Below are 25,786 nucleotides of genomic sequence, written 5' to 3'. Positions count from 1 at the left end.
AATTCCGCAAATCTATGAAACTGCATTTATAATGGGGTTCAGCTGGATTGAATGCAACCAGGCTTGACTACAGCAAACCCTGTTCATTCAAATCAATGCTTAATTAGAACTTTTTCAGCAGCATAAGTTGGTTAAAAGGTCTCATCAATAACACACTATGCCAAAGTTGAAAGAAATTACAAAAATGATGAGGAAGGAGGTGATTGAAATATATCAGTCTTGGAAGGGTTACAGAGCAATTTCAAAGGCTCTGGGACTCCAAAGCGAGAGCCATTACCTCCAAATGAAAAAAACTCTGCACTGTAGTGAACCTTCCCAGGAGTGGCTGACCTTCCAAAATTCCTTTAAGAGCACATCAATGATTCATCCAAGAAGTCAGAAAAGAATGGTGAGGCAAAAATCACTGCTAATCCAGAAGAACATTAAGGCTCCTCTGAATTTTTCCAAAACACACCTTGAAGATCCCCAAACCTTTTGGGCAAATGTTCTATGGACTAATGAGTCAAAAGTGGAACTGATTGGAAGACAGGGGTCCCATTACATCCGGCATAAAACAAATACAGAATTCCACAAAAAGAACATCATATCTACAGTCAAGCATGGTGTTGGAAGTGTGACGGTGTGGGGATTCTTTGCTGCTTCATGGTCTGGGTAACTTATAATAGAGGGAAACCTGAATTCTGCTCTCTACCAAAAAATCCTAATGGAGAATGTCCAGTCTTCAGTCAGTAAGTTGAAACTCGAGCACAACTGGATTATTCAGCAAGACAGTGATCCAAAGCATAGGAGTAAGTCCTCCTCTGAATGGCACAAAAAAGGTCAAAGGAAAGTTTTGGAGTGGCCTAGTCAAAGTCCTGACTTGAACCCAACTAAGATGCTGTGGCAGGACCTTAAACAGGCAATTCATGCCTGATAGGCCTCCAATGAGGCTGAATTAAAGGAGTTCTGCGAAGAAGACTCGGCCAATATTCCTCCATAGTGCTGTGAAAGACTGATCTCCAGTTATTGGAAGCATTTGGTTGTAGTTATTGCTGCTAAAGGGGTCACAACCAGATTTTAAGTTTAAGGGGCAGTTAGTTTTTCCACATGGGTCATAGGTGTTGGATAACATTTTTTGCTTCAATAAAAAAAGTAATAAAAACTGTTGTTTTACACTCAGGTTGCCTTTTGTTTTATGTTGTATTTCGTTTGATGAAAACTATTTAGCATGAGATAAAAAGAAACAGAAGAAATTAGGATGGGGTAAATACTTCTTCATAGAACTGTGTGTTTTACCTGATGATATAGCACTATTTATTTAGAGCCCATTGTGTTTGGACAGGGCTATGGTTCCCATGCTCGGTCATCTTTTTGTTTTGTTTAAGCTCCTAGACGAAAAACTTAGGCTAACCCTAACTGGAGAGTTTTATTTATAGAAAACATTTCAAGTAGAAATTGTATAAATTACATGAATTTAAAAAAAAATGAAATGCATATTATCATTTAAGTAACTTTTATCAAGAAGATCTCTGGAAAATCCACCAAAACGATGTCATTGTGAGTACAGCAGGCATAGGTTGAAGCTGCTGCTCTTTATTTGTGCGTGCCTGCGTGCATGTGTAGTAGTTAATGCGTTGTGACCTTTGTGAGATGTCTCTGTATTCTAGTTTATGCTGCACACACTGTAGTTAAATACACGAGTTGAACATGAGCTTCATGCACAGATTCCAGCATCAGTGGCTGAAAATAAACCATGCTTAACTTGCACAGATCAGCCATAACAATAAAACCACCTGCCTAATATTGTGTAGGTCTCCTTTGTGTGGCCAAAACATCTCTGGCGCATCAAGCCATGGAATCCACAAGATCTCTAATGGTGTGCTGTGGTATCTGGTACCAAGACTTTAACAGCAGATCCTTTAAGTCCAGTAAGCTGCAAGGAGGGGCCAACATGGATTGGTTTGGTTTGTCCGACACATACCACAGAAGCACGATCGGATTAAAATTTGGGCAATTTGGAGGCCAAGTCAACACCTTGAACTCTTTGTCAGGTTCCTCAAGCCATTTTTTGTATTGTTGGAGGGCACGTTATACTGCAGAAAGAGACCACTGCCATTTGAGAATACCATTGCCATGAAGGGGTGTACTTGGTCTGCAACAAGTAGATATGTGGTACATGTCAAAGTAACATCTACATAAATGCCAGTACCCAATGTTTCCCAGCAAAACATTGCCCACACTGCTTCCGCTGGCTTGCCTTCTTCCCATAGTGCATCCTGGTGCCATCTGTTTCTCAGGTAAGCGACGTACTCGCACCCGGCCCTCCACAGTATGTGAAAGAAAATGTGATGTATCAGACCAGGCCTCCTTCTTCCATTGCTCCATGGCCCAGTTCTGATGCTCATGCCCATTGTTGGCACTTTCAGCAGTGGACAGGGGTCAGCATGGGCCTGCAGACCGGTCTGTGGCTATACAGCCCCATTTGGAGCTAGCTGCTATGCATTGTGTTTTGTGACACCTTTCTATCATAGCCAGCATTAACTTTTTCAGCAATTTGTGCTACAGTAGCTCTTTGTAAGATCGGACCAGACAGGCTAGCCTTTTCTACCCATGCACATCAATTTTTTAATGAGTGTTATCTTGTTCCAGGACCCAACAGTGACAGCTTGGTGGATAGCATAGTCCTGTTTGCCAGTCCACAGGTGATTGAGCATTAATTTGTAGCTCTCAGCAAAAAAATGTCCCTTAATTTCAGTTTCAGTGAAATGCAGAAGTGACCTGTAATCCCTTTCATTTAAAAATTTGTCATTTTTTCCCCATCACCATGCTTTATATAGCACCTTATTTGAGGAAGGCCTGGAATGGAACTGAGCTACAGCTTAAAACAACTCTTTTCCAATGAATGTGGTAGTTCTATTGACAACATTTTTTTTTGTTTAGAAAAAGGCTTCCTAAAAGGCAAGCTTCATCAGAGGTCTGATTAAAAAAGATTTAAGCAGTCAGACTTCTGTGGGGCACTACTTTCAAGTAGTGGCATATGTAACGGTACATTTTACAGAATTTTTTTTAATTAAGCTTCATAGAACACACAAGCATCTGTCCAAATGTACTCCTGTGTTTAATTTTTGGGAAGGTTCACAGTTGTGAATGTTCTAATGTTTTAGGTATGGTATATGTCCATATACCGTATATGTCTATTATTCTGAGGCTTTTTCCATGTTCAGTAAAATGCATGTGTGTCATCTCATTCTCACACCTCATGTCCAGTTTTGCTGTATACTGAAGACATTTGGGTTTGAGATCAAAAGATGAGTGAGATGCTGGATCATAATTTCAGCTTTCATTTCCTGATATTTACATCTAGATGTATTAAACAGCTTAGAACATGACACCTTTGGTGGAAGACCACCAAATTTATATCCACGCAAATACATTAGAACAGACAGACTTAAAGTAAATAACACTTAATATTTGGTTGCATATCACTTGCTTGCAATAACTGCATCAAGCAGGCAACCCCTGACATCACTGTTGCAGTCTTCTTTTGTGATGCTTTTCCAGGCTTATACTGCAGCTTCTTTTAGTTTTTATGTGTTCTTGAAGCAGCCATGCAAGCCCAAGCCATTTCACTACCTCCATCACAGATGAGCTTGTATGTTTTGGATCATAAGCAGATACTTTCTTTCTCCACACTTTGGCTTTTCCATCACTTTGGTAGAGGTTAATCTTGGTTCCAGAACTTTTATGGCTCATCTCTGTATTTCTTGGTGAATTCCAAACTGGCTTTCCGATTCTTATTGCTGATGAGTGGTTTGCCTCTTCTTGTATGGCCTCTCTAATTCTGCTCCCAGAGTCTACTTCAAATGGTGGATTGTGATACCTTCACACCTGCCCTGTGGAGGTTGTTAGTGATCTCATGTTGGTGATGGTGTTTTGGGGGTTTTCTTCATAGCGCTGTCAATGTTTATCAAATGCTGCTGTTTTCTATCTTCTATTTTTTAATTTTTTTAAATCAATACAGATAGACATAGATTCATAGTTTTAAACATGTTTTAAACATAGTTTTCTGGGGGTGGTTTCTGTCATGAGTTTTAAGTCTTTTCGGGAGGTCTACAATTACAGTATCGGCAGATATATTGCATTGATTAATGACCATTTTACACCTTGTTTTCCATATTTCTGAAGTGGTAGTACAAACAACTAACCAGTACAGTTCTTGTAAATGTTGTGGTATACTGTCGGATATCTCATACTTGACTGTCTTTACTGTGATGTCTATGTTTAATCCTATAGTTTTAACCCTTGTCCTTCTCAATTGATAAGTTACACTCCATTATTAGATGTTCCATCGTCTTGTCGTGTGAGTCGTGTATGGGACAGTCTTTAGTGGTCACGTTACAGCTCCATTTAACAACTGTCACCGGGAGTCTTCTTACTGAGATTAGCCAGATTGTGTCTCGAATGTTTTCTGATAAACTTTTTGAGAATGCATTTTTAATGTTTTTTTTTTTTTTTATTATTTTTGAAAAACTTTGGAGACGACGACGACGACGGCGGCTACTACTACTGGCCTGTCAGTGTATGTGTGGTTTTGTCCAGCTGCTTGGTACCACTTCAGCTATGCAGCTGTGGGTGTGACATGCATTGGGCTTTTTGATGTGGCCATGAGTGAGGGCCACGTCATTGCTGCCTTTCTTACAGATCTCCCAGCAACTTCAGGTCATGTATGTGTAGGGAGTGGAGGCATAGACTATTATGTCTGGGGCACTGCACACTTCCTGGAACTTCAAACCCCAGGGAAGGAACATGAACAGACAGATTGCTTTTGTTGGGGAAGGCAGCAGCAGTTGAGTCAGGTTTTGTTTTTGGCCATCTGCAGTTTAGTGAAGGGGTGGTTTGTCTTCTTTACATGTAGGAGGCAGAAAGTTCAGGAAGGAGTATGATGTTTTTCAGGAGTCAATCTCATCTTGTGTTCTTTTTTTCCCCCATGGCACTATATATGGCTTATATAAAAGAAAACATGCTTCGGTTAGTTAGGCTCTTTGTCTCTCCTCAGCCTGACATGTTTAAGGATATTTTAAGCTAGTTTAATTATAAACACAGTGATGCATTTGTTCTAAAATAAGCCTCTTTATACAGCTACACAGCACTACGAGAGTTCTTGAATGCATGAACCATGCATTGTTCCACACTTTCAAGTGTTTGTGTGCTACATCAGCTCCAAATCTATCTACTCTAGCCAGGCTGTATGAAATGTGTATAAATTTTGTGTCTTTTTGAATTAAATCTATATTGAAGGAATTGGCTCCAGAGAGCTCTAGCTGTGCCATGTGCACCCAAACCTCTTGATAACAGAACTAACATATCAGATAAAAGGGAGCAAGAGACCATGGTTAATATTGGGCCTTGATTCAGTGTTTTACTGAGCCATCAGAAACATAGGCAATAGCTCCCCCTTGTGTCTGGACATTTACAAAGCCTCTGGTTCTCACTCCATCCAAACATTCATTCATCCATCCATTTATCCATCCTTTATAATGGCTTTATTCTAGTCATGGCCAAAAGGGAGCTAGAGCGTATCCATTGAACACTGGACTTAAGGCAGGAATAATTGGATGGGATGCCAGACCATCATAACCCTCAGAATGAATGTGCTAACCCCAAAACATGGCATTTCTAATTCACATATTCAGGGCATTTATTAAATAGTACAGGTCGAATTGTCAAATTAGCTGACTCTAATATTGGCTCTGTAGTAAAAGTTATAAGGCTCTTTGAATTCCTGAGAGTGTGGCAGAGAAATTCAGGCCTAGGCATGCCTTAAGAGTAAACACATTCAGTTCTGCCATGTGTCAACCTGAGGGCATGATGTATTATTCACTGTCGGCTTTTGTGTGTTTTAAAACCTGTCAGCTCCATTGAAACCTGAATGAATGAATACCTGTACTGCTTTCTCCCTTCCTCACAGGCAGTAGTTTATACGTGTTCTCACAAGCTTTAGGCCTACTTTAAATGTATACCTCATGACCTACCAAGACCAAGGTAGGGAATTTCTGCATCTTATTCAGTTGTGACCTAAGATTTGATTAGGAAATCAACTCTGTTGTAAAAAATAGTTTTTATCAACTTGGACCAAGTGCTAAAATCAAGCCATTCCCATCTTTTTAAGACTTAGAAAAAGTTATACATGCCTTTATAACCTCTCATTTAGATTACTGCAATTCACTTTATCTTCGTATCAACAAGGCATCTGTTTATGCCCTGAAGTTAGTACAAAATACAGCAGTGAGATTACTCACTAGTACCAGGAAAAGAGCCCACATCACCCCTATTTTGGCTTCTTTGCAGTAGCTTCCTGTAGTGGACAGGATCCATTTTAATGTTTTATTGTTTGTTTTTCAAGCTTGTAATGGTTAAGCTCCCACCAATATTGCTGACCTGCTGTGTCAGTACTGTGCTCCCAGGTCTGTAAAGTCCTCTGACCAGTTGCTGTTGGCTGTTCCACAATCTCGGCTGAAGGGCAAAGGCGAATATGCCTTTGCCGTGGCTGTGCCAAGGCTGTGGAATGGCCTCCCACTGGACATCAGATGTGCTCCCTCTGTTATAGTTTGTAAATCAAGTCCAAAACACATTTTTACAAATTAGCATTTGTGTACATGTGTTTTAGTCTTGGTCTAAAAACTGTACATATATCTCGTTTCTTTTATTGTTGTCTATACCATTTTCTATGTGATCTTAACCATGCACAGCACTTTTGTCAACTTTGGTTGTTTTCAATGTGCTTTATAAATAAATTACTTTCTTATTTGCTTACCATGACCATTTTCTGCTGTGTGCCTCCACTCTCCCCAGCATAACCCCAGTGAATTAGAGCAACACTACAGTCACACTGACGGTCTGTTAGCTCATGTGTACAGAAGAGGGCGTTCATGACCTTGCATGAGCTTCCAAAACATGGAACTTCTCTGAGCTTCTTCAGCCTTCCAGATTGATAGCTTTTGTGTGATATTAGGGAACCAGGTAGAGGATGAGAATTGGGCTTGATTTGTCATAATATTTATAATAATATAAATATAACTTTAACATTTAAGTGTACAATATAACAAAAAACACATAATGGTAATTGTATAGGTTACTGCAAACATAGATCAAGAATGAGATGTGTGGAATAATTGCTTGGTTGTGGGGTCAGTACAGGCCCATTATTAGAAAAGATTTTTATTGTATTTTGAACGTGGTATTTGTAACTGTGGAGTTAGTCGCCTCCAAAATTATTGTAACGGTAAAGCCAATTCATTTGTTTGTGCTATATACCAAAGACATTTGGGTTTGAGATCTAAAGAAGGATATGTGAAGAATTTAGGATTTCAGATTTTATTTCCTGGTATTTACTTCTAGATGTGTTAAACTACATAATTGGACCATTATCTTGCTGCATGAGTGGTTTGCATTTTGTGATATGGCCTCTATTTCTGCTCTCAAACTCTTCTTTGAACAGTGTATTGTGATACCTTCACCCCTGTCCTGTGGAGGTTGTTGGTGATGTCACTTAATTTTTTTTAAAATTGTTTTTCTTCACTGCTCTCACAATGTTTGTCATCAGCTGCTGCTGTTTTCCTTGGCCGGTCCATTCGGTGTCTGTTGTGCAGTACACCAATGGTTTCTTTCATTTTCAGGACATTCCAAATTTTTGTATTGGCTATGTCAAATGTTTGTGCAATGCCTCTGATTGAGTTTTCCTCTTTTCTCAGCTTGAAAATGGCTTGCTTTTCTCCCATTGACAGTTCTCTGATATTCATGTTGACTTGCCTTTTTAACAACAAATGCAGACTTCACAGATGAAACTGAAGGCTAAAGAACAGATGTTCAAAGCTATTTATTGTATAAACAAGCAATCTAACAGGACACACCTGGGTAACAGGGTACATGTCAGAAAGCCTGTCCTAGGAACTAATGTTTGGTTATCGTTTCCTGCACGTTCCATTATTAGTGACGCACATCGGAATAAGATGACTGTTAATTCTTACTTATGCTGCTGGTTATGTTCTGTGTAATGCGTTCATGCAATACGTGTAAGTATGTATATACATTTATATCTTGTTAGTATGTGTCGTGCATGATTTGGTAATTTCCAAAGTTTATATTGTTCAGGTTTACCGTTTATCACATGGTTTTAAGTCATCACTAGCAACGCTGTTGTTTTGTTCCGATACGGTGGGAGAGTCTGTTTATACGATTGTTTACAGCAGTGTATTATTCACTGTACTACTGTATTTTCATTAACTCCTTTGTGTTTGTTAATACTGATATTTATGTTGAATGTTCTTTTACTGTGTGTGTTGATTTAAGTGTAATTAGTGCAATGAGACCTACATGTCAGATGAATATTTATTGTGAATTATTTCTCTTTGGTCTTTGAAAGACCATCCCTGAAAGTCCACTTGCCTCCTTGTTAACTTCCTATATTTTCACATTTACCCATTCCACTTCTAGTGATGACATTTTGCACCCACCATCTCCTCAACATGTAACTTCATTTATCTTCAAATAAAAAAGGGGTTGGGGATTGTCTAGCACAAAACATGTCACACCACCGTTAGTTAAACATGGAGTTTCTACTCTCAAAAAGTCATTATAAACCTGTTTGTCATACAGTATAATCATAATGTATTATATTACTGAAGTGTCTGCACCAATCTGTATATTAGGTTTATTAAATTAAATTTTCATTTTCTACAGGAATATAGTCCCATTCCAAACAAGAAGTCCAAACAGGAGCCTTCATGTTCCCCATCCGATGACAAAGAAAAGCAAGTGGAATGGTTACAGTGTCTGGCAACATCTGCAAACAAGGTATTTGTGCAAGTCCTTTTCTGCCTCAGTATAGCACCACCAGTTTTAGTTCTTTAAATACATAGACAAAACATTTAGGGAGATATTCAAAGTGTGTGGAGTGGACATTTAGCCTAAGGAAATCATCATACATGGCTACTGTTCTTTTCTCCCTGCTCAGGATCTCAAGCAGGTTCAGATCAAGCAGAGGCCATCGGCATTTCGGCCATGGTCTCCTAGAGTCCCATCCACTGAGAGAGCAGCTCCCCATCACAAGCATGAGAAGTATGCATCTACATGGGAAATATGCCATCTTGTATAGAGTATTGATTTATTCATCTGGCCTGAGCTTAAGTCTGCCACCTCTGTTGTATTTCTTATTCAAATGTTCATGTTTTCGATTTATTGTCACTTTACTCAGATCACTACCCAAAAATCCAGAGAGTTTGGCATCATCCCCAGTCACTACGCAGAAGAACAAGCAGCCAGAGCAGTCTGGTGCAGGAGGCTCCCAGCCTGGCTATAACCCCAAGTCAAGGCCAGCCAAGTGCTGGCCATCTGGCGAGGACCATGCACAGCCTGCATCCTGCCTTGCTAATCCCCCACAGTATGACTCCAACTCAGATGCAGAGATCGAGGTAGACAACTTTGATGAGGGTGAGTTGCAGACCTGATGCATGAAGAACACTCTCTTAATCTTTGTGTTTATTTTTTTTGGCGAATAATTTTGAAACATGATAAACAGTGCATGTACAGTTGTTCTTGTTTGGTGTATGCAAGAATGCAGAAACCATGATTTACCATTGCATATATTAGCATGAAATTATTATATGCCAGGGGTGAAAAAGTGTAGAAAAATTAACTCAAGTTAAGGTATAGATAATGTGTAATCTTTTTGCTACTTCTTGTGTACATTTAAGTAAATATTTTTAACTAATGAAATTAAGTTTTCATATGAAAACTAACTTTCATTACAACCAAACACACTTGTAATCAGCTATGCCGTTTTGTCTGAAAACATCATTCAGTCTCTGTAAGTTTTCTGGTCATACGCATGTAGTCACTTCATTGTTTGACAATGATATACTCAGCGGTAAAATATCCTGATATTAATCCAGATTTTTGCTATTAGCTAGAATTTGAACTTGCTGCCTAGCCAGTTATGTTAGCTACTGGAACCGATGTTAGTCTAACTTGGCAATAGCAGTGGCTAACATAGTTAAATATACCCAGTTAAAGTTAGTAAATTAGCAAAAAATTTTCCAAATTAGATTGAGACACACTGTCTCTGATTAAGACACCACATTTTATGAGTCTTTGTTTACTCCAGCATGTTGGAAAAAATCTACTGTGGTACAGCCAGAGGCACTGCAGTCTGGTGGCTTATCCATATTAAGAAGCACATAGGTAGCTACAGCACCAGCTGGATGCTTCAAAATATGCATAATCCTAATTGATTGAAATATAGCATACAGTCATTGACTGACTGAGAAAAAGAGTCCTTCAAGATTTGTAACAAGTACTTTTAAGGTCTAAATAAAAATGTAAGTAGTAAAAAGTACTGTACGTTTTTTTTTTTTTTTAAATTTGGATCTAATTAAGAGTACAAGTATTCGATTTCAATAACACTTGAGTAAAGTATAAATACTCCAAAATAATACATGAGTATTTTTCACCCCTGCTATGTGCTCTTAGATATCGCATATTGTTGCAAATACAATTAACCTAATAAATTACTGTTGTTGGTATCCTTTGTTAAAAACTATTTTTACAATTGTTAATTCGGATTATAAATAAATTAACTGCCCGGCCAGGAACAATATTAATAGTTCATAACTGCCAAATGAGAAATTACTAGTAATGTTCATGACAATAATTAGAAAAGTGATGATATTTTCTTTCAGATATTGAGTTGTTGGTTTAAATATAATAACAAAGTACTAATTTGTAATGAAACAATGTAACATTATTGCAAGATAAAATAATAATACTATCAGATATGATTTTAGGTTTATAGTTGCAGATTTCTTATACTCGTCTGCTTAATAGATTGCCTGTGTGTGTTTGTGTTGTCGCAGTGCCTTGCGGCCACACTTTTCCTAATGGAGTGGTTATGGAGCGGTATGAGGGCAGGCACAGACGTACAGCTGCCCCTGGCTCAGAACTTGAAGCAGTGCAGCAGATGCTGTACAGCAACCTGAGCTCTAGAGAGGCCAGAGAGAAGTTCCTGCAGGAGATTGTGCATATGCAAGTTGAACAAGAGGAAAAGCTTATAGCAGCTTTGCAGGCCAAGCATAGCCTTCAGCAGGTACAGCTAGCTGTGCTTTACTCTATCTCTACTGGGAAGTTTTTAGATTGAGTGCCTGTGGCTGAGGATTTGGGGGAAAGTATTTTGAACATATACGCCGTTATTCATTAAAGTTGATTAGAAATGAGATCATGTGGATAAATCTGTATCTGATTTATTTAATGAATGACGTCAAAACAAGCTACGATTTGAGCACACATGGTCACATGGTGAATCAACTTAGGCTGTGTGGAAATTAACCAATAAAAGTATGCAGCATGTAGTTTTTCAAGTTCTGATGAAAGAAGCAAATAGAAAGGGAATTAAGGATAATTTTTGTTGAGAAAGTTGAATTAGAGGTGTTTGTGTCTGAGGTTGGTGAAAATAAAGAGGGGGAAGTAAGTATTGAGACACTGTTGTTTGTTATTGAATATACTTCCAGTCTAACTATCCACTTCAAATGTGCATGCTTAAATGTATTTTTACTTTGTACATGTAAATGTGAACAAAAAAGTATGCATTCATAAGCATAAAGACAGATAAGGTTTAAAAAGTGGTAAGAATGTCAGTAAACATTGGGTTTAACTTATCAAGTTGGATGCAAACAGATTTATGTGTAAATATTTGTAAGAGAGTTTACACAAGAAATTTGGTGTTCATGAAATTCAGAAAAACGTTTGTATTCTACTCATGCTCCTGAGTGTTTGTAAATTATGCATAATTAGACTAATGTAAACCTCAACTTGATCAACTTCAAATTATATAATTTGCATGGATTACTGCACATTTGTGTATGGAATATACTGTTGAGTTTTAATTTCTTATATTATTACATTTACAACATCTAGCTGACGCCCTTATTCAGAGTGACTTATAGAAGTGCTTTGGAGTTTTTAACAAAAACAAACGGTCAGGGACTAATAATACCACTAATGTTAAAAACAGTTGGTTTTTTAAAAATATTATTGGCATTAGTTAAAGAATATTTTAAAAAGAAAGAAAGCCAACACAAACCCATAAATTAAAACAAATAAAACTAATAATTAAATTATTATAAGCTATGCCAAGATATAAATGGAGGATGAGCTAATCTCTGTCTGCAGATAGAAATCCATCAGCTAACAGATTTAGCGCTCACATATTATTATTATTATTATTATTATTATTTATTTATCTATTTATTTATTTATTTATTTTATTCATAATAATAATTACATTTATTCATTTAGCAGATGCTTTTTTACATAATATTAATGAGGACTAATAATGTATATAATATATAATATATATTATTAAATATTTATAATGGTATAGAAGTGAGTCGAAATAATTTCCACTTCTGCCTTTCAGCCTTTACCTTGAACCTTTATGAAGTTTTGTGGGCATCACTACATGCAAATGAGCTGTGTCGGGGGTGTGCTTTGCACGTTACGGATGATCTTGCGCGCATGAGTATAAAGAAAATCAGCCTTTCCCAAACTATTGTAAGTCCAGTGGACAATTGTTTGGTTTGGCTTACGCAAACATTTACAGACAACTTTACTAAACGATTGATGAATCAGGCCAGTTTTGTGTAAAATTTTAAGTGGATATATGCACTTGAGATATATTAAATTACAAAAACAAACGTTTGAATACTTATTTCCCCTCACTGTTATATACATGTGACTATAGATTTGACCATAGGCGACTTTGGTGTATATGGACATTGTGTTGTAAATGCTAAGTAAACATTTCAGCTGCTTTAATTTTGTTTGTTGCTGATCTAGGAACTAGAGTTTTTACGGGTGAGTAAGAAGGGGCGGTTGCGGGAGGCCATTGAGGCTAAGCGTAACCTGCGAAAGGAGCTCGAGCGGCTGCGCACAGAATGCGACAGAAAGGTGCATGATGCCAATGAGTCGTGTGGAAGACTGAAAAGGGAGCTGGAGCATGAGCGGCAGATGCACGTGTGTGACAAGGGCTGTGAGCAAAACCAGCTGAGGGCCAAGTACTCTACCCAGGCAAGGCTGAACATGTTCCTCATTATGTCAGACCTTTGTTTTTTTTTGTTGTTGTTTAAAAATAAATAAATAAAATAATTTTTTATAGTCCTAGATTTGGCTTTGTCCATAACGGTTAAAATTAGTAGTGTGTTTTGGTTACCACTGAAAACTTTAATTGCTGCGATTCTACCTTAGTTTTATTTACGCTAAATGTCTCCATTACATTGTGATGTGTTCCAGATAGAAGAGCTCCAGGTGAAGCTACAGCAAGCCGAGGCTGATCGCGATCAGCTGCGAGAGGAGCTGCTGCAAGAGCATGAAGCTCGGCAAAGTCTGGAGCAAGTGGTGCTCCAGCTCCAGCAGCAGCTCGGCCATAGCAACCAGAAACAAGGCCAACTTAGCCAACAGCAATCGTAGCAATCTGGAAGGACATTGCAGAGTCAGAGGACACTTTGGAAAACAGCATTACAGGATTGCATTACAGGTATATTTTTGGAGGCCTCATTTTGAGAACATGAGCATGTGGTGGGGGAAAGATTTATGGGAGCAAAATATCTAAATATATATTAGCTATACATTTATAGACAGTTGTGGAGAACATATGAGTGGTGTGTGAACATCATTCACAAAGCTGGTCCCACTTACACAAAGCCCTGATCTTAACCATGATGACAGTCCACATGCTCTCAAATCAGTGAAGAGGACACTCTAAGAAGGCAGCATCATATGGGACTAATACCCTCTCAGTTAGCTTCTTAAGCTAATCCATTGAATTTATAATGTTATAAGCTATTTAACAAAGATACTTGAAAATATAGTGAAAATCGCTGCCAGGGAAAAAAGGAGATTTTTCTGGCAGTGAGATTACAGTAGCAGATAGATGACCTGATCTATAAAAAGGCAAAAAGCCATTACAAAGCCAGATTATACACGAGACACACATCACTACATCTTATGTTTATGATGCTTGTTTTTATGTTACATTTTGTTTTATCCAAATAATTTGCATAAGCAACAGTGCTATGTAAGTCATGGGTGGGCTTTCATATAAACATGTAGTTTCTCTCTCGCTCTCTTTATATTTTTGAATATCTTTCAGTATATTTAAAACCCCTATACTGTTATTTTACAAATTTATTTTTGTCAACTAATAATTATTCCTACTTCCAATGTCTTTTGCAAGTATTTTATTCTGTACGACTCTTGCTTCTGTTAAAATGAACAGTATTGTGTAGGATTTGATAAGTATTTTGTGAACAGTGTTGCTGCGATCTGTTTCAGAAGAACCAAAACCTGTTTTTGTCTGGTGCATAATCGGCGATAGCAAATCTCATTCAAGTGTCCATTTTAGTCACTGGTTCTTAGGGCTTGTTTATGAAAAAAAAAATGTTTGACAATAACATTTTTACTTATTTACAAAATATGTGTATATATATATTTTTTTACTCTACCAAAAAAGAAATTGCACTTTGGAAAAGAGAAATGTACTCTTGTACAATGCACAATTGTGCATTTTATGCCCTCTAATGTTGTTTTTCAAGTTTCAAGCAAGAGCTGGTTTAAAAAATGCTTTCATACTTTTGCTACTTAATGTAAATAACATTACACGTTAGAGGATAATTATTGTAAATAAGCTTGGCTTTACTTGTTAATGCTCACCTATTGCTTTTGCTCTTAAACAATATATTCTATATGAATCTTACATTTTCATTTAAAGGGCATTTAATGTATAAAATTCTTATAACATAATGTGGGGGAAATGTTAGGTAATCACAGTCATGTAAAAAAAAAAAAAAAAAAAAAGTTTAAAAAGTATACCTCATGGAAATTGTTGGCTTTTTTGACATATTTGGGCAAGTAAACATTTCAGCATCTTTGAAACAGTGCCTATTAATGAAGCTGATATATACTCAGCAAAAAAAAAAAACATGCTCTTACATTCAACTGCTTTTATATCCAACAAATTTCTTAACATGTGTAAATATTTGTATTAACATAAAAACTTTCAACAACTAAGACATAAACTGAACAAGTTTCACAGACATTTGATGAACAGAAATGGAATGATGAGTCCCTGAACAAGGTGTGTGTGTGTGTGTGGGGGGGGGGGGGGGGGGGGGGGGGTCAATATTAAAAGTAACAGTCAGTATCTGTGGCCTCCAGCTGCTTTAAGTACTACAGTACATCTCATCCTCATGGACTGCAGCAGATTTGTCAGTTCTTGCTGTGAGATGTTCCCCCACTCTTCCACCAAGGCATCTACAAGTCCTCCATCGCGTCTGGAGGACATACGGTTACATGTAATTTTCCACTGCAAGGATGATCAGCTGTCTTTCCTGTCTCCCTGTAGCACTGTCTTAGGCGTCTTACATCACAGACATTTATTTTTTATTTACATTTATTTACATTTACAGTTTATTGCTCTGGACACATCTGCAGTCCTCATGCCTCCCTGCAGCAGGCCTATGGCATGTTCACGCAGGTGAGCAGGAACACTAGGCATCTTTCTTCTGGTGTTTTTCAGAGTCAGTAGAAAGGTCTCTTTAATGTCCTAAGTTATTGTAAATGTGACCGTAATTGCCTACCGCCTGTAAACTGTTCGTGTCTTAAGGACTGTTCCACAGGTGCATGTGCAATAATTGTTTATGGTTCACTGAACAAGCATGAAAAACACTGTTTAAATCCTTTCCATTAAAGATCTGTGAATCATATTTGGATTTTACAAAATTATCTTTAAAATACCGTCTACTGAAAAAGGGATGTTTCTTTTTTTTTGCTGAGTATACTTAGGAAAATTAGCTTTTTCAATCATTTATTCAACAGAAATATCAATAGATGTGATATTCTTCTGTGGAAAAAGTAAGCACACCCTTGGCCTCAGAAGCTAGAATTGCCCCCTTTAGCAGAAATAACTTCTTGTAGGTGTTTTCCATAACTGTCCACCAGACTTGCTGGAATATTTGACTACTCTTCCATGCAATATTCTTTCAGTTGCAAGATGTTTGATGGTTTTCTTGCAGGTAACCCCCCCCCAAACGGTTCAATGGGATTACAGTCCAGGCTTTGACTTTATGTAGAATGTTTGCAGATCTTATTTAGTTCTGTGTCGTCTCATGTGGTTAGTGTGTTGTTTTATGTAGCACCATGGTCCTAGAGGAACGTTGTTTCGTTTCACTGTGTACTGTACCAACTGTATATTGGTGAAATGAAAATAAAACCATTTGAACTAGACCATTCCATAATCTTCCATTTCTTTTTTTCTTCAAGCTCTCTTTGATATGATGCAGAATTCATAGTTGAATCAATGAATGCAAGCTTTCCGTTCCCTGAGGCAGTGAAGCAACCCCAAACCATAACATTTCCACCACTGTGCCTCACAGTTGGTATGAGGTGCTGCTCCTGAAAAGCTGTATTTGGTCTGTGCCAAACATGTCTGCTGTTACTGTGACCAAACACCTTTATCTTTGATTTGTCTGTCCAGAGCACGTTATTCCATGAGACTAGGTCTTTGCCGGTATGCTCATTGGCAAACTGTAGGCTTGCGAAGGCTTTTTCCTGGCACGCCGGCCATGCCGGTCAAATGTGTGCAATATCTTTATGATTGTAATTCCCCTGCCAGACTCATAGGCATCCAAAGCCTTTTTCAGAAAGCCTTAAAAAAAACTCTTCAGACCTTGGAATGACGACACCACATACTCAGTAACAAAGGGAACACCAGACACTAGCTATGAGAGGAGTATAAATGAGACAGTTTCCACCTGCACTCCCTAAGCAGTTTCTAATCACTGACACCTAACCTGATTCAAATTTTATGCATTTGTAGGGCTGTACTTACTTTTCCCCATGTGATTGATCTGTTTTGTTAATTTAATTGTGAAAATGACTACAATTTTGTGTCATTTGATAGTGTATCAACTTTATTAATAAGCACCTTTTCAAAGAGGATCAAGTGTTTGCTTGTCCAAATATAAATAAATAAATAAATAAATTTAAAAAAAAAAAAAAAAAGAGAGAGAGAACCTTCCATGGGGTGTACTTCCTTTTTCACATGACTGTATATTTCTGGGTAGTGTCAGCCCATTTGGAAATCACTTTGATAACTTACCGAAGCAACCGTCTGAGGAAAAAACCTGTTTTTATGGGGTTTTTTTCCTCCCACGCATACAAAAGACTCATAAATTTGTGCAGTTATTTGGTATTTTAAACCTTCATTCACTTTATTTATTCTCAGTCATTTTAAGCTACTTCTTTTTGAACAGTTTTGCCTGCCTCTCTTCATTTTTCAGCTCCATCCTCTTGATGCTTTAATCTAGTGTTCTAGAAATACAGTGTTCAAACTGCTGGCATAGTTTTGGTTTTGATGTGACTCAGTTTTTTCCACTTGTTTTATGTTCTATGCATATAATACCCATTAAATAAATATGACAATAATTACACCTTTTGTCTTACATTTCTTCCAGGGTTTTTTAAAAATTATTTACTTGAGATTCACATTAAATTAATGTGAGAAAATACATGCATAAATACTTAGCATGATAGAAGAATATGTATGAGTGTAAGGTTAGTTTGATAAGATGAAATATTATAGAATATTTTTGGGTGGTTAATATACAGTGGTTAACACGCACAACACTGCCAACAGGTGACTACCATAATCTTAAACCACTTAAAGTTAAGTATGAGTAGGGGAAAAGATTTCTTATTGTCATCTTGCTAGAACCCACAAGTTGGAGAAAGAAGGCATACGTAAATTCCCTGGGATATGAAACCAAACTTCATGGTTAGAAAAACAGATCATTCAGTCCTTTTCAAATGAGGTAGTATAAGCAGTGACTAAGTGATGGATGCAGTGTGTCTAATGCTGCTAATACATTGTTATAATTATACACACGTTAGAGGCAGTCTGTCTATGTAAGATGATAACATTAAGAGACACAGATAACTAGAGGTGTTAAAAGTACAAAAATTAATGTCAAGTACATATGCAAATGCACATCTATAAAAATTATTCCGGGAAAAGCTGAAGTAGCTCTTTGGAAACTTTCTGCAAGTTAAAATACAAAAGTACCAACTTAAATCTTAAGTAAAATATGAGAATTAAAAAAAGGAGAACTTCTGTGCTTAAAATCACACAAATCTTGGTTATTGGTCGTATATTAGTGCATCCTTTCATCAAAGAACTATGAGCTGCTAAATATTCTTATATTTAAGGGAAAATTCTTAAATAACAAGAAGTTTGTTTTTCCTTCATTCTTTTGTAGTACAAGACACTGTGTATACTGTATGTACACGTACAAACTGCCTGAAAATGTGGAAAATTACAAAAGAATGTCAACAGATGTATCCTCTGTTCTTGTCATGACTTTTTAATTGTTTGAAGCGAGCGGTTATTTTAAAAAAAAAAAGTCACCCTGAAGTTTAAAACAATATGCTGAGTATAGAGTAATGCTAGCATCATATTGCTGTCCTAAGGAACTGCTACACATAATGGAAAGAACTGGCAAGATGTTCAGAGCCACTGCCATGTGATGTGATGTTAAGCTTGTAGAACCTAGAGAAAGTTCAGGGCCATGTCCAGCTAGCAGTAGCACAGACACAGGACCCCTGGCTCTGTGGCCGCTGGGCTCATAGTCTTCAGACCAGGAAAAACTATCATGATGAGGTCATGATTTCACCTTTGAAATCAATGGGGAAAGCAAAAAAATGTGCTGTTGAGCTAAGGGAGTTGTGGTTTGTTGTTTTATTCAGTTTTTTTTACAATATTCTCCGGACCCCTGGGGGCTCTGTATAGTTCTGATAATATATGTGGATAAACATTACACTTCTTTTAATTCAGAACCCTAACTATACAGTGGATTAATAAGTATGATCAAAACATGGCACAAAACATCAGTGAATGTGTACCAGAATACCAGGAGTGACAGTGCAATGTTGCAGATGAAGAACAATCCTCTTCCAAATTGCCAGGAATCAGCTGGATTCTTGGTGTATCTGGGGGCACCAAAATGACACACTGAAAAGTGCTTCAAACGTAGAATTTCACCGCCCCTCAGACTGTGCCAAGTGCATGTGTGTCCCCTTAAGACGTTTGTGGATTATTCAGAAACCCGGCACTTCACAGTTGAGTTGTTACATGCATCAGGTAGCTGGCCAGAGATAGTGCAGATAATATCAGGATACCGAAAAAGAGGAGCGAGCAACACAGGTAAGACAGCCAGTCACCCAGTTTTTCAAAAAACAAGATGATTTATGTTCCCTGTTTTGTGTTATGATTCTGAAGCTAGCCCATATGAAGCTGTTAGAATTAACATAAAATAGAAATTCTATCAATTACTTACATGTTTATCCTTGGAGGTTGGAACACAATATTTCCAAGAATGAGTATTATCATCCAGCCAGTGATAAGACTTTCGCTTTGGTTGTTTCAGCTTGAAAGGAGCAATAGACAACAGAATCTAAAATATTAGAGCAAAATGTGTAAAATAAGGCAAACAAATCATCAGGCCCAGAAGAAGACTCTGCAGCACCCAAGATTCTTCAACAACATTAGCCCGATAGCTTTCACTAAACTGAAATGTGGCATTAATAGTTATAATTACTTACACACACTAATATATATATATATATATATATATATATATATATATATATACACACACACACACACGCATACACATATATATATATATATATATACACACATACATATATATATATATGTGTATGTGTGTGTGTGTGTGTGTGTATATATATATATATATATATATATATATATATATATATATATACACACACACACACATACATACATACATAAACCTAATCTATAAATAAACCTAATCTGTTTTGGATAGATTTTTTTCACTTTTGTACTTTTTAAAAAAATTACTTTATGATTTTCTAAAATAACTTTTATAAAACTATATAATGGACAGGTATGGAACGTGATTGATCAAAAATGTTTCTGAGCACTATAACTACTTTGAGCAAGAGAACTAGGCTGTAATAACGTGGACTATTTTACATGTAAAACATGTTGCATTACATTCGTCTTACATTCTATAAGCATTCACATAAGAATGAAGAATGAGGTAAATGTGGACGAAGGGTGCGTCTCGTTATCCATGACGTTGTTAAATCTCCGGCTGTCAGACTCTCACTGACAGAGCAGACACGGATAGGCGAGCGTGCAGCGGGACAGTAAGACCTCACACTTGCAGAACAGTACTGGTAATATGTGGAAAGTTGCTAAGATTTGTCCAAAAAGTCACTAAGTTGGCAACACTGGTCTGCACTGACTGCTAGATAAAAGGCAGTTTAAGCTCCGCCTCGCTCTAGCAAAAAGAAAATACAGAGGGAGAGGGAACGCAGAGCGTTTCAGTTATGCACGTTCTATTTGAAAAGCAATAAAATACAGAGTCCCCAAATAATGCCCTGTCTGTTTTATTTCTTAAGGTAAAATAAATATTTTTTTATTATTTTTATTTAATTTTAAAAAATTAAATTTTAATTTCTTATAAATGAGCGCCCCCCTTCTGATCGCTCCAGCCCCGCCCCTGTGTTGAGAACCAGTGCATTAATAAACCTGTTGTTTACTGTCAGAACTGCTGCTGTAGAAAATTAATCTACATCTTCTGCTTAAAGAATTCAACAGAGCTGTGGTATTACATAAATTTACCAACTAAAACAATTTAAAGCTCACCATAATAAACAAAACAAAACCCAGTTTGTGAAAAGAGCAAGAGGCTGCTTAGACACACGATAAAACAAATACAGAAAAGAATAAATGATCATCTTTAATCTGTGTGAATAACAATAACAGTGCAGTGTGTGTGTGTGTTTAGACAGTCATTCCCTTTAGACGTAGGCTTTTGGCGCCCCCAGCTGGCTCGGCGTGAGTGTGTGAAGATGTGTGAGTTGTGTCATTAGGGAAGCCGTGTGCAGCAACGTATTTACGGTAAGCTTCGCGAATGATCCGGAAGGCGCGTGCATCAGCATATGGGATATCAGTAACTGGGTCACGATACAGAGCGGGATTATGGGTAACGGGACACACTTCCTGAATGGGTAGGTCAGGGCTGACACGGCCCAACTGTGGGAAAGCAGACCCAAACGATTCATCATCACTGAAGGTAATGAAGGTGCGCGAGCAGAGAGCTCCAGCCCCTGTGGCTGCAGTACAGGAAAAGGAAGCTGAGAGGGGCGTGTCCTGATCCAACCTAAAGGTAGAGAGCAAGTGATGACACAAACAAAATAACACAACTGTAACTCTGTGCGAGTATGTGTGTGTGTGTGTGTATGTGTGCGTGTACCCCTCTACATCCACGTTCTCGTCTTTGAGTGGCGGCTCAGACATCATCAGAACGGAGTGATAACGGATTGTCGGTCCCTCAAACTTCCTCTTTTTTTGCACCTGCTTCTTCTTATCAGCCTCGAGACGCTCGTAATTCTCTACACACACACACACACACACCACCCCTAGATTAAAGTATTCCACTTCCTGTTCCCAGCTCACATAACTGTAAGCCTTCCTACATCTATCACTGTGTGTGTGTGTGTACCCAGTGACTCCAGGTTGCTCTGTGCAGTGAGAGTGTGTGTGTGTGTGTGTGTGTGCCCAGTGACTCCAGGTTGCTCTGTGCAGTGAGTGAGTGAGTGAGTGTGTGTGTGTGTGTGTGTGTGTGTGTGTGTGTGTGTGTGTGTGTCCAGTGACTCCAGGTTGCTCTGTGCAGTGAGTGAGTGTGTGTGTGTGTGTGTGTGTGTGTGTGTGTACCCAGTGACTCCAGGTTGCTCTGTGCAGTGAGTGAGTGTGTGTGTGTGTGTGTGTGTGTGTGTGTGTACCCAGTGACTCCAGGTTGCTCTGTGCAGTGAGTGAGTGTGTGTGTGTGTGTGTGTGTGTACCCAGTGACTCCAGGTTGCTCTGTGCAGTGAGTGAGTGAGTGTGTGTGTGTGTGTGTGTGTGTGTGTGTGTGTGTGTGTGTGTGTGTGTGTGTGTGTGTACCCAGTGACTCCAGGTTGCTCTGTGCAGTGTGTTGAGCTTCTCTCAGTAAGTCTTCCTGACTCAGAGGTTTGTCTCTGTGAACTCTGCGGCGTCTCGGCGCCTCCTGCTGACGTTCTTGCAGACGCTCAAACGTCTTCCGCGTGTGTTCACTAGTCGACTTCCTCACCGACTTGCGCACTACAGAGAGAGAAACACGTCACACTAGACACCAGGGGAAAAAAGACACTGTGCCTCACTGATCACACTGGATACCAAACAGATTTGTTCATAAATTGTTCTTGGGAGCATTTACACAAGAACATTCAGTTTTCATGCTCTCATGCTCCTGAGTATGTGTAAATTTAAGTGCAAGACTAACTAATGGATTACGCAGTCAGGTTTCAATCACTTGTGTATTTTTAGTTACACAAATTTGCTCAAAGTTGTGTGAAAACCAGTCATTTCATATTAATCACATTAACTAAAGGAATATTAAAAATTAAAGTAATACAGAAAGCAAACTAACATAAATACATAAATTAAGGCAAATAAATCATTAAATTAAGGATGCTGCATTAAGTTCTGTTTGCTGAAGCATGGTCTTTTAATGCCTTGGTCTTCAGTAGAGCCAGCAGAAAGTGAGCGATCTGGTATGTGGCGTATCCCCCAGTGTTCTGCAGATCGTTCGGATCCTGTGGACACAGGCCACTCTGCTTTTTTAACACCATCGGTGAAGGTGCGAGGGATTTCTCATCTCTACACAGAGATGCTGAGACACAATAAATAAATAAATTCAATAAAAATAAGCATAGAAGTTTCCCTGTGTGATACTCCTGATGTCCACCATCACCTGGGTACAGTAGATATACTTTCCTCCTCTGTTGCAAACCATTTTTAGTTTCATCGCATCGATTTAAATTCAAATTCTCATTTTCTGTAGTTTAGCTCCAGATTTTAATCTTTCAGCTGTGGTTACATAATACGTTCTTTATTGACATAGATATGTCAAATAACATTTACTAACAGATTGATAAATAAGGCTTGGTGTGCATGTGTGTGTGGAAAGGGCGGGGGGCGGGAGTTTACATACTTTCTCCAATCTCCTGCAGCTCCTGGGCTGAACGTTTTTCTGCTTTTTGTTTCTCAGCCTTCGGCTCCTCAGATAGATGTTTGACCCTGGGCTTCATTACCTTTATGGGCTCCTAAAAAAACACACACACACACTTTTTCTAACAGGCTTTATAACTACTCAAATTTATGAAACAGGTTGTGCTTATTACATAAATTTTATTTCATCCAGAACACTGACACACCTGCACATGAAGCTCTCACTGCAGAATATACTAGTCACATGGGAATACCTGTCTCACTGAGGGTCACTCAGTAGGCTTTAGTGAGGATGCAGTGTATGTCACTCAGTAGGCTTTAGTGAGGATGCAGTGTATGTGTGTCTCACTCAGTAGGCTTTAGTGAGGATGCAGTGTATGTGTGTCTCACTCAGTAGGCTTTAGTGAGGATGCAGTGTATGTGTGTCTCACTCAGTAGGCTTTAGTGAGGATGCAGTGTATGTGTGTGTGTGTCTCACTCAGTAGGCTTTAGTGAGGATGCAGTGTATGTGTGTGTGTGTCTCTCACTTAGTAGGCTTTAGTGAGGATGCAGTGTATGTGTGTGTCTCACTCAGTAGGCTTTAGTGAGGATGCAGTGTATGTGTGTGTGTCTCACTCAGTAGGCTTTAGTGAGGATGCAGTGTATGTGTGTGTCTCACTCAGTAGGCTTTAGTGAGGATGCAGTGTATGTGTATGTGTCTCACTCTGTAAGCTTTAGTGAGGATGCGGCTCCGTCTGCGTGGTGTCTCCTCTTCCTGTTCACTGTCTGGTTCGTCTCCTTCGTCCAGATCGAAGTCACTGTCCACCTCGTCCTCAGTGTCCGAGTGATCACCGTGATACTCATCATCACCAGACTCCTACACACACACACACACACACAAGCAGAATTCAGCACAGACAACTAAAGATATTAATAGTAAACAATATTTAGCGTTTAAATGACAAATACACACAGAGAGATGGATAGAGATAAACAGACAGCTAGCTAGCTAGCTAGATAGATAGCGAGAGAGACAGAGAGAATATTAAACTGACGTCATTAAATCCTCCGTATGTGGTTTTGTAAAACTCGTCCTCTTCCTCCGCTTCCAGGATTTTGGTCATGCGGTTCCCGGCGGTGCTTCTCTGTTCTCTGCTGTTCGCTAAACTCATCTTCACACCGAGTCTAATCTCCGCTACAATCATAAAATAATCACAGATATTGTTATGGAGTAATAATAAGATAAACTCACGCCTCCGCCGAGCTACAAACAAAAAAGCTAAGCTAACGGAGACAAACAGGCATTAAGTTCCTGCTGCGAAACAAATTTCCTACAAAAACAACTTTAACATCCACTACAGCGATTATTAAAATTTATTTTACTGTCACAAACACACAACGTGAAGAAACTCCACAGCATTTCAACACAAACAATGCCTCCAGTATTGTTGGGGGAAAATTTACTTCCGGCGTCAAAGGTTAAAAATCTACGACTCCAAAGCTAAGAGACTGGCGCCACCGTGTGGACCGGAAATGACTTTTACATAGTTGTAAAACAAAATCCATGAAGAAATGTGTGTGGCGCTAACACTCGCCGAGCACTTTATTAGGAACACCTGCTCATTCATGTGATTATCTAATCAGCCAATCATGTGGCAGCGGTACAATGAATAAAGTAATGTGGATACAATTAATAATTCCAATCGCAGGATCAATAAAAGCTGTCTGACTGTCTGAGCAGCTTCCAGTAATGTTCATGTCAACCATCAGAATGGAGAAAATGTGATCTGAGTGATTTTGAGCGTGGCGTGGTTGTTGGTAGCAGATGGTCTGGTTTAAGTATTTCAGAAACTGCTGATATCCTGGGATTTTCATACACAACATTCTCTAGAGTTTACACAGAGTGGTGCAATAAAGAAAAAAACATCCATTTCTGCTGACAGAAACACATTGTTGATGAGGTTTTATTACTGGTTGTAGCTATCAAACACATCATTGCATGTTATATGATAAGGCTGAGTTAATGCCATCTCCATATATTTGTCTCTCAGCCTATCTAATACAAACATATGCTATAATATTCATTCAAATGACCTGTTATATCAAAGTTCCTCAGGTTAGAACAGAGCTGGGGAAAAATACTTTAATTATAACGCTTCTGTTATTTGGAATAATCTACAACACAATTTAAAGCTGACCATGCTTCCATCACCGAATGGGTTTAAGGTACTTCTAACAAATGCTGTGTTTTAGCCCCTGGTAAATTGTTGCTGTGATCCTTGATTGTGTTGTTTTGTGTTTTTATGTTGTAAATTTGTATATTTATGTTATTTGTTGCTGCCCTCTTAGCCATGCCACTCTTGTAAAAGTGATTTTTAATCTCAATTAGTTTTTTTAACCTGATTAAATAAAGAATATGAATGAATGTGAATGGCCAGACTGGTTGGAGCTGACAGAAGGGCTAGAGTGACTCAGATAACCACTCTGGCTCACCAACACTGGACAGCTGAAGACTGGAGAAATGTAGCCTGGTCTGATGAATTTCGTTTTCTGCTGAGGAACACAGATGGGTCTGTGGGTCAGAATTTGCCACCAACTGTTTAACATGAATCCATGGACCCAACCTGCCTGGTGTCAACA

At 38.4% G+C, this 25,786-nt stretch overlaps 3 protein-coding genes across 3 annotated transcripts in view; 2 read left to right on the top strand and 1 right to left on the bottom strand.

Annotated features, from left to right (window-relative positions):
- skib (v-ski avian sarcoma viral oncogene homolog b) overlaps nt 1-15,194 on the top strand; it is a 44,721-nt gene extending 29,527 nt beyond the window's left edge. The window contains exons 2-7 of the mRNA XM_017450931.3: nt 8,719-8,832; nt 8,993-9,096; nt 9,233-9,468; nt 10,890-11,119; nt 12,868-13,098; nt 13,321-15,194. Of these exons, the coding sequence (XP_017306420.2) occupies nt 8,719-8,832; nt 8,993-9,096; nt 9,233-9,468; nt 10,890-11,119; nt 12,868-13,098; nt 13,321-13,497 (1,092 nt within the window). The 3' untranslated portion in view covers nt 13,498-15,194. The remainder of the gene's footprint in view (nt 1-8,718; nt 8,833-8,992; nt 9,097-9,232; nt 9,469-10,889; nt 11,120-12,867; nt 13,099-13,320) is intronic.
- LOC108254789 (dual specificity calcium/calmodulin-dependent 3',5'-cyclic nucleotide phosphodiesterase 1B) overlaps nt 15,045-25,786 on the top strand; it is a 55,113-nt gene continuing 44,371 nt past the window's right edge. Inside the window, exon 1 of the mRNA XM_053674153.1 lies at nt 15,045-15,163. The gene's annotated coding sequence lies outside the window, so the exon portion shown is untranslated. The remainder of the gene's footprint in view (nt 15,164-25,786) is intronic.
- On the bottom strand, nt 20,856-24,624 carry vps72a (vacuolar protein sorting 72 homolog a). The gene is made up of 6 exons (XM_053674154.1): nt 24,202-24,624; nt 23,871-24,023; nt 23,151-23,262; nt 22,082-22,258; nt 21,393-21,531; nt 20,856-21,299 (listed from the first exon to the last, which is right to left on the bottom strand). Exons 1-6 carry the CDS (start codon nt 24,349-24,351, stop codon nt 20,921-20,923), a joined length of 1,110 nt encoding a protein of 369 aa, XP_053530129.1. The 5' UTR covers nt 24,352-24,624; the 3' UTR covers nt 20,856-20,920.

Source organism: Ictalurus punctatus, chromosome 21 (genome assembly GCF_001660625.3).
Source record: "Ictalurus punctatus breed USDA103 chromosome 21, Coco_2.0, whole genome shotgun sequence".
Classification (NCBI taxonomy): domain Eukaryota; kingdom Metazoa; phylum Chordata; class Actinopteri; order Siluriformes; family Ictaluridae; genus Ictalurus; species Ictalurus punctatus.
This window is presented reverse-complemented; position numbering and strand designations above follow the sequence as displayed.

Coding starts and splice junctions, on each gene's coding strand:
- vps72a (XM_053674154.1), bottom strand. CDS start 24,351: ATGATTGTAGCGGAGATTAGACTCGGTGTGAAGATGAGTTTAGCGAAC. Junction 24,024..24,201: donor CATACGGAGGATTTAATGAC/GTCAGTTTAATA, acceptor GTGTGTGTGTAG/GAGTCTGGTGATGATGAGTA. Junction 22,259..23,150: donor GCTGCAGGAGATTGGAGAAA/GTATGTAAACTC, acceptor CTCTCTCTGTAG/TGCGCAAGTCGGTGAGGAAG.